The sequence below is a fragment of the Epinephelus fuscoguttatus genome, linkage group LG20 (assembly GCF_011397635.1).
Source record: "Epinephelus fuscoguttatus linkage group LG20, E.fuscoguttatus.final_Chr_v1".
In the NCBI taxonomy this organism is placed as follows: Eukaryota; Metazoa; Chordata; class Actinopteri; order Perciformes; family Serranidae; genus Epinephelus; species Epinephelus fuscoguttatus.
The window spans coordinates 16,677,242-16,689,377 of record NC_064771.1 but is presented as its reverse complement, the minus strand read 5'-3'; the positions used below and the strand labels follow the sequence as shown (position 1 = coordinate 16,689,377).

General features: G+C 41.7%; 1 protein-coding gene across 1 annotated transcript; it reads right to left on the bottom strand.

Moving 5' to 3' along the window:
• Positions 1 to 1,227: 1,227 nt before the first annotated feature.
• Positions 1,228 to 2,591, bottom strand: LOC125880451 (histone H1.0-B). Its single transcript, XM_049562947.1, has one exon. It carries the CDS (start codon positions 2,343 to 2,345, stop codon positions 1,758 to 1,760), a length of 588 nt encoding a protein of 195 aa, XP_049418904.1. The 5' UTR covers positions 2,346 to 2,591; the 3' UTR covers positions 1,228 to 1,757.
• Between the last annotated feature and the right edge of the window lie 9,545 nt (positions 2,592 to 12,136).

Below are 12,136 nucleotides of genomic sequence, written 5' to 3'. Positions count from 1 at the left end.
TGCTCTTTAAAAGTGTTGCTGTATTATAGGAGTATCATTCATGTTCCAGGTACCATATCATCTTAATCACACATTGGTTGCTAATAGTAATGGATTTTAAGGGTGCTGTTCTGCTGTTCATGTTTGGTAACTCTGTTAAAGCAACACCAATTACTACCCTTTTCCACATAGCATGTCAAAATACAGGAACAGCACGCCTTTGCGAGTGTGGACACTCTGCTCTGATCATTCAGCCTGAAGCTGTTTCACAAGGTTGGTTTGATGATCTTACACCTGTCTTTAAAGCTGATAATGAGTAATACAGTACAGAGGGTAATCTGTGTGTGCAATCTTGACTTTCATCAGTTTGACTCCAGTCTGTCTGCTGGTGGCGTCCCACAGTCCCAACTGCAGCGAAGAGGAGTCGCCTGTTCTTGCGAGACACCACAAGATGGCAGTGTGGCACGTCAGGTGAGAGAGTAGTGAGCGCTGGGTGTGCCTTCAAAGCCACCTCCTCGCTGCTCAGCACCCACTCAGGAAGGAGGATGTCGGGATTTTGAGTGTAGTCTCGTGCTGGAACAGCCAAAAAAATAACTGGTGTAACTGAAGCTTTATGTCCTGTGTTTAGGGAAGTTTTGAACACACACTGAGATGTTTTGAGTAGTTTTATGGAGAACTTCGTTAATTTTCCCCGCAAATTAATGTTTTTGCCTTATTTAACGCCACTATTCCCTTAAGGGACTTTATTTCTGTGCACTTCTGTTTACCAACAGCATCACCATGGTACACAGGGCTTTTACTTTATACCAATAAGTGTCCATGACCAGTTGGTAAAGCAGTAATGTTATCAGAGAGCACGATTCTACTCATTTATATACCATGATATTTAACACTTAGTCTAATTTATCACGTTATAACTTGCAGTCTACCTAAATGTCATGTCCATGTCCACTAGTGTATCAACCCTCCTGCAACAGAATATCATCCCTCATCGGAGCCTCCGTAAGTGCGCTTTGTCTGCAGCACCTTGGCGCACAACAGTTGTAATTTAATACCGCGCGTTAACGTGGTTAACATGTCTGAGATAAAAAAAAATATGGTGTATTAAAATGTCGGAGACAATATTATTGGGCTCTTCGGTAGATTACGTTACGTCTATTAATCTTTAATATGCACAGAAATACCTCCGTCCACTTTACCAACCATTTTTACGCACGCGTAAAATGCGCGCAATAAGTTGACAACACATTTTTGTAGAAGATGACAAAGGTTTATTGAATTGCAGTATAAACAGTCTTCAAAAGTGACTGGACACAGTGTGATGTTTGTATGTTAAGAGTCGTCTGAACATGAGGAAATATACAGAATGGAGCTTGAATGACAACTATGGAGCCTTTAGGAAAATCTTGCTGACGTCCACTGCCTCTGGTCTGTACATTGTAAAAGCTCAACAATGCTCACCATTGTCACATTTGTATTTTCAGTATGACCCCGTGCACTAACAGCTACTCATAAGTTCAACTGTATATACATGTTTGTCCTTTTTAAAGCAAGACCCAGGTCTAGCCTATCAAAGGATGTGACAGAAATTAACAGTATTATTAACGCCAAATAAAAATGCTCACAATTATTTCTACAGCATCTATAGGCTATAGTGCAATGGAGAGGAAACTACTGGTAAAAACAGCTTAAGTTTGCATGAGACCTTACAAAAATAATACATATACGAAAACATTTCCTTAAGTATTTACAGTGACTTTGTCTCTGATATTGTCCCTTTACTTCTTTTTTCCTTTGGTTGCCTTTTTGGATGGCTTTGGCTTGGGCTTGGCTGCCCTCTTTGCTGGTTTTGCCTTGGGCTTGGCTGCTGGCTTAGCTTTCTTCGCTGCTGCCTTTTTGGGTTTCACAGGTGTCGGCTTTTTCGTGACCTTTTTCACTTTCTTTGCAGCTGCCTTCTTGGGTTTTTCCGGCGTCTTGGCCACCTTCTTGGGCTTTGCAGCCTTCTTGGGTTTGGCTGGCTTGGCTGCCTTCTTTGGTTTGGCAGGTGCCGCTGCCTTGGTTGACTTCTTGGAGTCCTCTGGTTTGGTCAACCTGAAGGATCCGGACGCGCCGATGCCTTTGGTGTGGCGCAGGATTCCAGATGCCACCAGCCTCTTCAGGGCCATTTTAATCTGCACATCGGCGTTGTCGCCCACCTTGTAGTTCTTCCTCACGTACTTCTGGATGGACTGCCGGGACGCTCCACCCCGGCTCGCGTCGTGAACGATGGCCGCTTTAATCATCTCCGAGTATTTGGGATGAGAAGCAGGTTTCTTGGGCTTGGCTGTCTTTTTGGCTTTGGCTGGAGCTGCCGACGTCTCTGCCATGGTGACTTTTCTTTGGAGTTTGGTAACAAAAAAAAGTCCAGGGGGTGTAATTTCACCCGGCTCAGCTGGTACACCGGAACGTCAGAAACAGCAAAATAAATGCACAGCCAGGAATAAAGCGTTTCCCCACAAAGTCCGAGAAGGCAGCCAATTAAACTGTTTTCACAGTAAAAAACAGATAATGTAATTGTCCACACAAAGTGACGCGTCAGTACACCGGTTCACTTAAGTGTCTTATTCCACAGGCGCCTCGGTGAGCCTATGAAGCCTTTCTGCGGACGTGATTGAGAACACCAACTGCCAGCAGCTGATCTAGCGGACTCCATGGAACTGGCGCCGTCCCGTTTGTGTTTCTTCATCCTCCAACTTCCGACAAATATAAAAACCACGGCGGAGTACTGATCCACAAAACGCCATGGGCTGATAGCAGGGACATTGGGCTTTACGGGGACACACTTTTTTCTCTCCGTCCGCGCCGGCGAACAACTTTTATTCCAGGAAAACCCGCTGGAAGTAACGGGGGCTGTGAACAATTTTGCACAATTCGCGTTAAATTGACCCAAACAGACGGAACCTGGGGCAAAATCATCCAATGCATATTGAAATTATATCTATGCTCAAACGGATGCACGCGGTTCGACGGGATTCCGTTTCCGTTTTTGCTTTTAATACATCGATACATTTTCCCAACTAACACAGTCCGGCCATTGACTTTGAGTGACGTGGTCGAGATTATTTGCTGTTAAACCTCCTATAAATTAAATGTCACAATATCTAAGTGGCAGGTGACCCTTGGGACGATGATATGGGTGTATATAGGTTGGAATGCGGCGGATGGGTTTGCTGTGTTTGCTGCTTTTTGGACAGAATTGCTTATAACTGTCACTATGGCAGTCGCCACTCGAGCTCCATTGTCAGGAAAGTTGCCAACACCTCCAAAGATCAGGGACTCTGATACCGGATCATAAAATTGATCACCATATTTTCGACAGGGGTGTAAAGGGCTGCTGTGTGACCAGGTGTGAGTCCAGCTGCGGGAGGGGGGGCTGCAGCCGAAACCAAAGTCCTTCAATATAGGACGCAGTGATGGCTTTCTTTTGTTCAGGAACTGGCGCATCAGACCACAGTCAATAACAGGTCTGACATATGGCACTCCACTTTTTTTTATGAGGGTCTGTGGTGCCAGTCCTCAACAACAAAAACCTCCCAAATAACAAACTTTACTATAATACTCCTGAATTATTTCTTCTTTTAATATCAGGTCTCATGTCCCTCCCTGCAACGCCATTTTGATTCCTATATATGAAAGTCACAGCCACTGGAGTAGTGCTTTTCCCCCCGACTTTTTGTGGCATGCTTATTGGAGTTAATGGACACTATTTTTGGATAATAACCAAATTTCTGTCCTCATTCACATCATAGTGCAAAACAACACCAGGCAGAGAGGTGGTCCTCTACAGTGTGGAGTGCAGTGGTTCAGCTTATTATCCATTTTGGAGCATTGAAGTCTCCACTGTTGTTCAAATAATAATAATTATGCCAAATTATTTATATCTCACCTGTGGGGTTTTTTTAACACTTTAAACGATAAATAGTGTAAATAATCAAAATGAAATTAAATCCAATGAGGGGAAATATCTGCCCCTCTGTCTCCACCTGTGTCCTCACACTGAGTTGAGTGTTTTTGTTTTTTGGTGCGAGCGCGTGTGTGTTTAAGGGAGGGTGGGTGAGTTAGTGGGTTAGTGAGCAAGGAGGGATTGAATGAGTGAAAACGAGGAGAGAGGGAGGGAGGAGTGAATGAGTGATTTTTTTTATGTGGCACAGAAGTGGGAGGGAGTATGAAAGGGTGAGTTGGAGGCTACTACACAGCACAAGTGCACAAGAGGGAGGGGGGAGTGAATAGATGGCAGGGTGAAGGAATGAATGAGTGAATAAAGCGGGTGCGGAGAGCAGGAGTGAGTGGGTGAATAAAGATATTTGTGCGGCGCAAATGGATGAGTGAGTGAAGGAGGGAGGAGCGTAATTAGGCAGCGGTGCTTATATGGTTACAGTATAAATAAGCAGTGATGGCTGTGTGTTAATATGAACATGCCTATTGTTTGCGACTCCTATTCGGGCCATGTGTTGCAGGAGCAGCTTTCGGCTGGTCTTGGTCATATGGGGGTTGTAGAGTATTGGGCCCGTTGTTTTTGTCACCGATTGTCCGGTGAGGTGTGTTATTATCTTTGGCCGCTTGTGCCCCGTTTAGGAAGCGTTGCTGGAAAGCAGACTTCTCTCCGCGGTTAGACCACTCCCTTTATCCGCCGACAGAGGGACGTCCTCCACACTAACTGGACCTCCCGAGCCCTGCTCCACGCACTACTGCAAACTAATTATCGCCATAATGAGATGTAACTTAATGACCTGCACATTTTATTAGGCCACTTGCAGTGCCTTCTTGTTTCATAAGCCACTGATAATTGGACATAATTAATAGTTACCCAGGGATTGGTCTTGAATTGCCCCTGCCAGGATAACACCATTTTTATTTTCTTATTATTTATTTATTTGAGGATTGGTGTCTTTGTGGTGTGGACAGAGCTCATAAGATTGCTTGATTAATTAATTAATTAGTCAGTTGGTCAATACAAACTCAACCGCTGCTGCTGCCAACACACTGAAACCCAGCTTCCCAGTTGTATATTTAGTCATACCAATGTCTGAGTTGCAACTATATTCAGCTTACGTAATGCTTCACCGAGTGCTGGTTTATTCATCACAAGTTTGAGAGAGTCAAGTGGGAGGTAATAGTACACATGTATTTACAGAAGATGGCTACACCATCCTGTCAGGAGTGTTTAAGTGTTGCAAATCTAAATTTATCTGATGCCAGTTTGTAATTTTAGCTGCCTAAAACCCCTCTCAAGTCTCGTCCTGCCTTAAGCCCCACAGCATTCTGGGTAACATCACCCACCATTTTACTACCAAAGGCCTCAACGTGCTCCGTATCAGGGCTGCAGGATCAGTTGTCGAAAAAATGTCCAAAACTATCTAGCCCATGATCACACTGTACGCAGCTAAAAGCATTCTTTCTGAGTTGCCTTGATTCGAAGGCTGTCTCTTTGTTTACCCTGGCTTAAAAGTCAGATAAGGTGAAATTAAATCAGGTCTTCTTTTTATTCACTCTGGTGGCAAGAATACAAAGTCTGGAGACGGCTTTTAGATTGAATTATTCTTCTTTTTCTGATATGAATCCTCAGGGTTTCTACACTCTTATAATCACATCTCACAAACCTTTTTTTCAAGCTGTGTAGGTCTGCATATTTTACACTGTAAACATTTTGTAACCTAGAGACCATCCTGCACCCTAAAACCAAGATTAGGGCAAGAGCACCTTTGAAACAAAAAAAGGCACCAGCCAAAAGTCTTCAACATTAATATGAATAGTAGAGTAGATACACTAGATACAAAAGTATGTTTGCTCATCAGATTTGTTACTGTATGTATTTTACTCCTACACATACAGTACATTTGTATACAGTAAAAAGTTTATAGCTCTATGATGAACTGATTGTGTATTTAGAACAAGTATCAGTCACTCAGCTAGTTAATAAAACGCTCTAACTACAGTTACACATACATCAAATCTCATATTTAGGCTGACGTTTGGGATTGTGAGCAATGTTGTGGTTTCCAGGATGTAGATTCTTCACGCCCATTTGCTGTGTTGCTATGTAATTTAGTTGTGTGCTGTAAACTTGCCAGCTTTACTAATTTACTTTACTAATAGATGTCACTCGGTAATTTAAAAAAAGGAATCTACCTTCTGATACAAAATCACCGTATTAGTGAGGAGGAAACAGACGACTTTTTAACTTCTCTTAGCATTTCCAGGTGGTATTATTGTTGGTGCTGCTGTTTCAAAGACAACTGGATTGCTTTCCGCTTCCCTCAGAGCCTAGCAACTACCACAGTTTCCACAGTTACTTTGGTTGTTCCACTGTTTGCCGTTTGCTACTGGAGATAGTCACTGTAAATCAAGCCTTCATTTTTCCGGCAGATTGTACCCGCTTGTAGACAGAATTGCATAGTGAAAGCAAAGCTTATAGGGAACCAGTCCAATGGCGTCATTTTTCTATACATTGTGTATCAACATTTCCTTGATAATGATAAGTTAAAGCAAAAAAAACTACTGGTTTATCATAAATGAATGTAATGTAATATCAATGAACAGCAACTTCAGCTGGTAATTACAGTTAGCAAGTGTTTTTAAAACATACTTTGCATGCAATACACCAAATGGGCTGTCATCATTTGCATGTGACAGGGTGTAACACTGGTCCCACTCTAGCGGACTGCTTTGAATAGAACTCAGACAAAAAATTCAGAAACATGTATACAAGTACAGTTTGTGGTAGTTTATCAACACAAGAAAATGAAAGAAAAAAGAAAAAAATTTCTTCTTTGATCAGCTGCATCTTCCCTACTTGCATATATAATAAATATATTCCTGTGTACAGTTCCAAAGTGCCATGATGGACATCGTTTAGTTCAGCTGCCCATTAAGCTGCCTCAGATAAAACTGTTTATTTCTTGTTAATTAGACCGGCTCTAAACCAACAGCGTGCCATGTCAAGATGACTGAAAGTGAGAACAAGGCATTGACACACTTGCGGTTTTAATACACTTGTCCTGGGGCCAGCTGGGGTGTGAGTGCACTCTGTAGAGGTAGTGTTTGTGTGCGCACGGGGCTTCAACAGTTGTGACAACACTTGGATGCGTGAGCAGGTGTCAGTGGCCAAGTGCTGTGCTGACTGCTGCACAACTGAGCCAATGGAGGCCCGTCAGTTTGGCCCACACCAAGGCGCTCTTTGTGAATGTCTTACCCGCCCCCACCCCCACACCCTCGCCCCCCCCATCTCATTATATAGCGCAGGTAACTATTTCCGCAATGTCAGCTGTCAAAACGTTTCTCACATGACAGGCTCGTCAGTGGACGCAGTCTTTCAGAGCACCTGTGAGCTGTCAGTCAAACCAGCAGAGATGATTCTAACAGCTATTGTGTTGTGTCATTGTCTCTCGTGCTACAAGATGACACAGCATTTTTGTCAAACATTTGAAAGGGTGTTTTTTTTTTTAAACAGAGGTGCTCCACTGAAAAATAACCAGTCAGTTATTACGGTTGTATTAATGATTAAACTAAAATGCAAAGTTATAAAACCACAACTCTGATGCTCTCTTTCCAAGTTTTAACCTAACTGTTACACATGTAACTTACTGACCACAAGATAACACATCTGATTAGCCACTGATACATTAATGTTCAAGAATGCTGCATTTAGCCCCAATCCTGACTTTAACCCTCTCCCCTTTAATACATGAAGACTTAGGTAGAGTACATGAGTAACATAAGCTTCTTCAACAGGCTGCCACTAAACCAGAGCCATATATTATGTTTTAAAATTAAACCTTAAACTGTCTTTAGTCCTTTGCACACAATGAGAATGACTGTTTCATGAACAAACTTTTCTTTCTTCCACTTGGTCTTCTGTGACTTTGGCAAAACTTTACACTTAAAGCAATGATTGAAATAGATTTTATGGCTCTTGTGCTCTCTTTATACTTTAATGAGGAAGCCATCTGTATTTTTTTCCTCCTTTCGTAGAGTGTGTAGCTGACTAAAGTAAGAAGCCAAGCAGGCAAACATTCTTTGTTTAAGTGTTATTAATGTAGCCTGAACTGTAAAACTATATTATTTGTGTTGTGTATTAGTGTGCTGTCATCAATGAGCTCCTATTTATGTGGGGTTACCCTCATTAATCGGTCCAAGTTGTTGTTTTGACCGCATGAAGTTACTGGATATCAAAGATAACAAATATGAAAAACAACATATAGACTTTTACAGTAAGTAATTCATCTCAATCCACACTTATAACCCTTTAGAAATGTCTGGCGGTGTATTTATCTGCGGAAACTCGACCCCCTGCCAGTTGTTTCTTGTTGTCTTATCGTTTTCTGTGTTTGGAACGTTCATGGCTGTGTACCCCCACGGTGATCAGGTGACGTTTGGGCTTTGTAAAAAGATAGTGACCAAGTACCAGACTGTAAGCAGCATCCAAGAGACAGCACAGAAAAATGCAAATATAGCGAGGTTTAACACCAAGTAAGAGTGAATCTGGGGTTGGCTTTTACCTTCCCTTTTGCTGGCGAGCATGTTTACAAAAGAAACCGACAATCCTGCATAATATACCTTTAAGTTGTTAATTCATATAAGTTGATTTTGTCTATTTGTCTCACACAGATACTTAATGTTATTATTTAAGGTTGCCAGTATTATCAGGACTACACATTATCTTTATGTAATAATTATTTTCAGGGTTAAATGACAAATTAGTACACTGAATGCTTTTTTTGTGTGTGTTAATTATGTTTATTTCAGGACTACATACACGCTTAGTCCTATACTGCTTTATGCATAACTTACCTGGACAAACGCTGTCAGAGTGGTAACAAGATAACAGTGGAACATTAGTACAGATGAACATTAAAGGGCCTGTACACTAATTTTTAAATGTTATTCCTGTGGTCTAAGACAGTCCAGAAAATAAGTAAACATGAACATCTCTTTCCCAAATCCAAAAATTAGAGTGCTAAAACTCAAATATAGATTCGATGTCATAGGATCTGAAGTCTGGAGCTGCTCCACTGACAATGAATTGGGAAAGATGTTCTAGATGACACTGAGAGCACCCAGGGGAATGTTTTGAGTACATGTGTACATTTTCTGTTATAGGACTGAGAACACTAAAATAGAATGAAGCTCATTTGGGTGTAAGATAGGAAACAAACATTCTGTAGATCAACAAAATCAGACTCCAATTCTTGTCTATAGAGTAACTCCAGACTTGATACCCTTTGGCATTACGAGTTTGGGACTTGCTTGTCTGGTTTCTGGCATTCAAAGAGAGCAGCTTATGTTTACAAAAATTCATTGAACTTTACCAGGCTGTGGAAATAACATTTGAATTCTTAATTTAGGCGGTGTTTCCCTTTAAAGAGATGAAACTGTAAGCACATTTGCCAAATTTCTAAGAGCAGGCAGAGGTATTCTGCCCCAAGTCCCTCTGATCTGAGTTGCTTTCACCAACAGAGGGCAGTAGCAGCTTAAATACAAGTAATTAATTGTTCTATTTGCAATCCATATAATTTTAGACTTGGCTTAAATGTAATTAGTGCTGTTACACAAACAGGATAGATAATTGTGTCATACAGGTATATAAGATAGTGATGAAAGTGGAAACTGTACAGTAAATGTAGGCAGGAAAGACGCTGAGCTATGTTGATATGTGTCGTATCTTAAATACGATCTTCGTAAAAGTACGGGAGTACTGAGGTCTGGTTATTTCAGGTTAACTCAGGTGGGACATCGTATCCTTGGATACTCTTGCCGTTTGTTTATGTGCATGTCGACAAACAGGGCTGCCCTCATTTTAGGTTGCAACTGCAGCTTTAGACACCAGAGGTCTCTCCAAACTCAAACCTTAGTGCTGTGACTCCCAAACCTTCCCATCACAAGAAGCTGCTTAGAAAGCCTGTGCTCAACTCAAACACAAGTGGCACTGTGACACTATAATGTCAAAAATAGTGACTGATATTTTGGAGGCAGACCTGTCCCAGTGCAAGATGTTAATATTGCAGAGCTGGGGCTGAAAGTTCGGCTCTCCTATGAGTTCAAATCACGGCAGTTTTACAGAAATGCTAATACACCGCTTGTTCTTTTTCACTTTCCCTCTCTCCACTCAATTCTCTCCCCTTTTCAACCTCCTTCCTCTTACTCTCTGCTTCCCCTTCCTCGCTTCCTCCGTTTCATGTCCCCAAGAGATCTTCTAAGTGGAGCAGTTTGGACTAAAACTATGTCATTCAGTGACCTGATTCATTTTCCTGCCATTCTTCATCATGCGGGTGATTCCCTCTATTGCACAATCACTACTGCTCGCCGTTTGGCAGCTCGGGTGTGAAGCGCCATCTATTTTAATTCACATGATTGGTTGGGGCCAACAGGTTTCCAGAAATTCCCCAGAACAACTTGTCTTCTTAATTGATAAAAGATTAGGTCTGCTATGAGAACAAAAGAGCAGCACTGTAATGCTGTGATCCTGCACAATGACAACACGCTGAGCGTTAATTGTATTTTGCAGAATAGCAGCAGTCTTTGTGAGCGCTATCATCCCTTGACCTCACAACTTGTGGTCAGGTCTTGTGGTTGAAGTTTAATTCCCTCCGCTGTCAAGCTTTCAGACTAGCTCTTCTCCTTTAATTGTGCAAACTAAAACTTATTCATTTTCTCTTCTTGCTTAATGTTTTTTAGAGTGCTCAATGGCTGGAGTGTTTCCCAGCTTACACAGGACAGCTCTTCACTTCACTTGGATGTCCACTCAGAGACATCCTGAGATACCTGTGTGGCTGTTTCCCATTGGTCCATTTTGACAACCAGTTTAATCAAGCTTTCATTAGGTAATTTCTGGTTATTGCTTTCTGAAGCATAATTTATATTCCTCTGGCCCCAGCAGAGAGAATTCACTTAGTCAGGCAGTGAGTTGTTTGTTGAATATAAGCTTCGGCAAGGTACATAAAAGCAAAGCATATTTTCTTGCAGCAGTATATGGGCTCACAAGATTATTTACGCTTTTAAATCAAACAGACTCTTTACATAGTTATACAAGGGCCAAAGAAACACTAAAGCGTCAACATCAAGATTGTAAAAAACACCTAAACGCTGCTCTTCAGAAATGCCTTTATGTCTGCCCTCCTCAACTCTCAGTGGTATGGTCTCAGCTCGTTTTAATTCAACGCACACAGACCTTTGCCTTCTGTATAATATGTAAAGTACGTTTGTTGCTTTAAAATTAGTTCAGTTGTTGTCCAAGGCATGCGTACATTTAATAGCACAGTATCTGCATCTAAAAAGAATCTGTGAGAATTCAGATTAAATGCTAGAGAGTGTATAAATCCAGACTTAATCCATGTTGATTTTAAGGCTGGAATGCGGGACTTTTGTCTTCCCCATCTGGCAGTGAGAGTAATTGCACAAACACTGTTGACGCATGCTTATTAGGTATGCCTGCAGGTGAGCGTAACGTGTCTCCCCCATCCCTAGGAGCACTTTCTTCAAGTCTGCCATGCAAATATTTTGACCTTTATCCTTCCTCTGAACAGAGGAAAGAAAGAAGGAAGAGGAAAGAAAGTTTCTTTTTTCATCTGCAGCATCCACTCTAGAAACTTTTCTTGGGTTTTTTGTAGGATTTTTGCTTCCACCATACTCCTAGCTGCTGCTCTTTTGCTATGGTCTCTCCCCCTTCCTGTCCTGTTTAGCTCTGGCTGGATGTTGTAAAATGCATCACTTTGGTGCATCAGCATGGGAAATGTTGTCACAGACACAAAATAGAGAGAGCTTTCCCTGGCGGCAATAGGTTTAAGCATTTTGTGACTATGAACCTCTTGGGAAGGATTGAATGTAACAGGGCAGGCAATCATTTGTATGTAAAAGTCCTGGTTGCCATACTGTATATTTAAAGAACTACTGTGAAACAAACATTTGACAGCTAGCCATGTAGCTCCCAGGTCTTATAAAGAAAGTTTTGGTGCAACAAAATTGTATGATGAACAGTGATTTGATCCTGGTGTAAAATTAAATTTGCAACACATTCTCCAAGTTGGAGGAGCTTATTGTGCGCATAGACAAATCCCTACAGTTTGCATACACACACAAGTATGTGGTAGACATAAGGCGACTGCTGTATAAATGAGGGTAC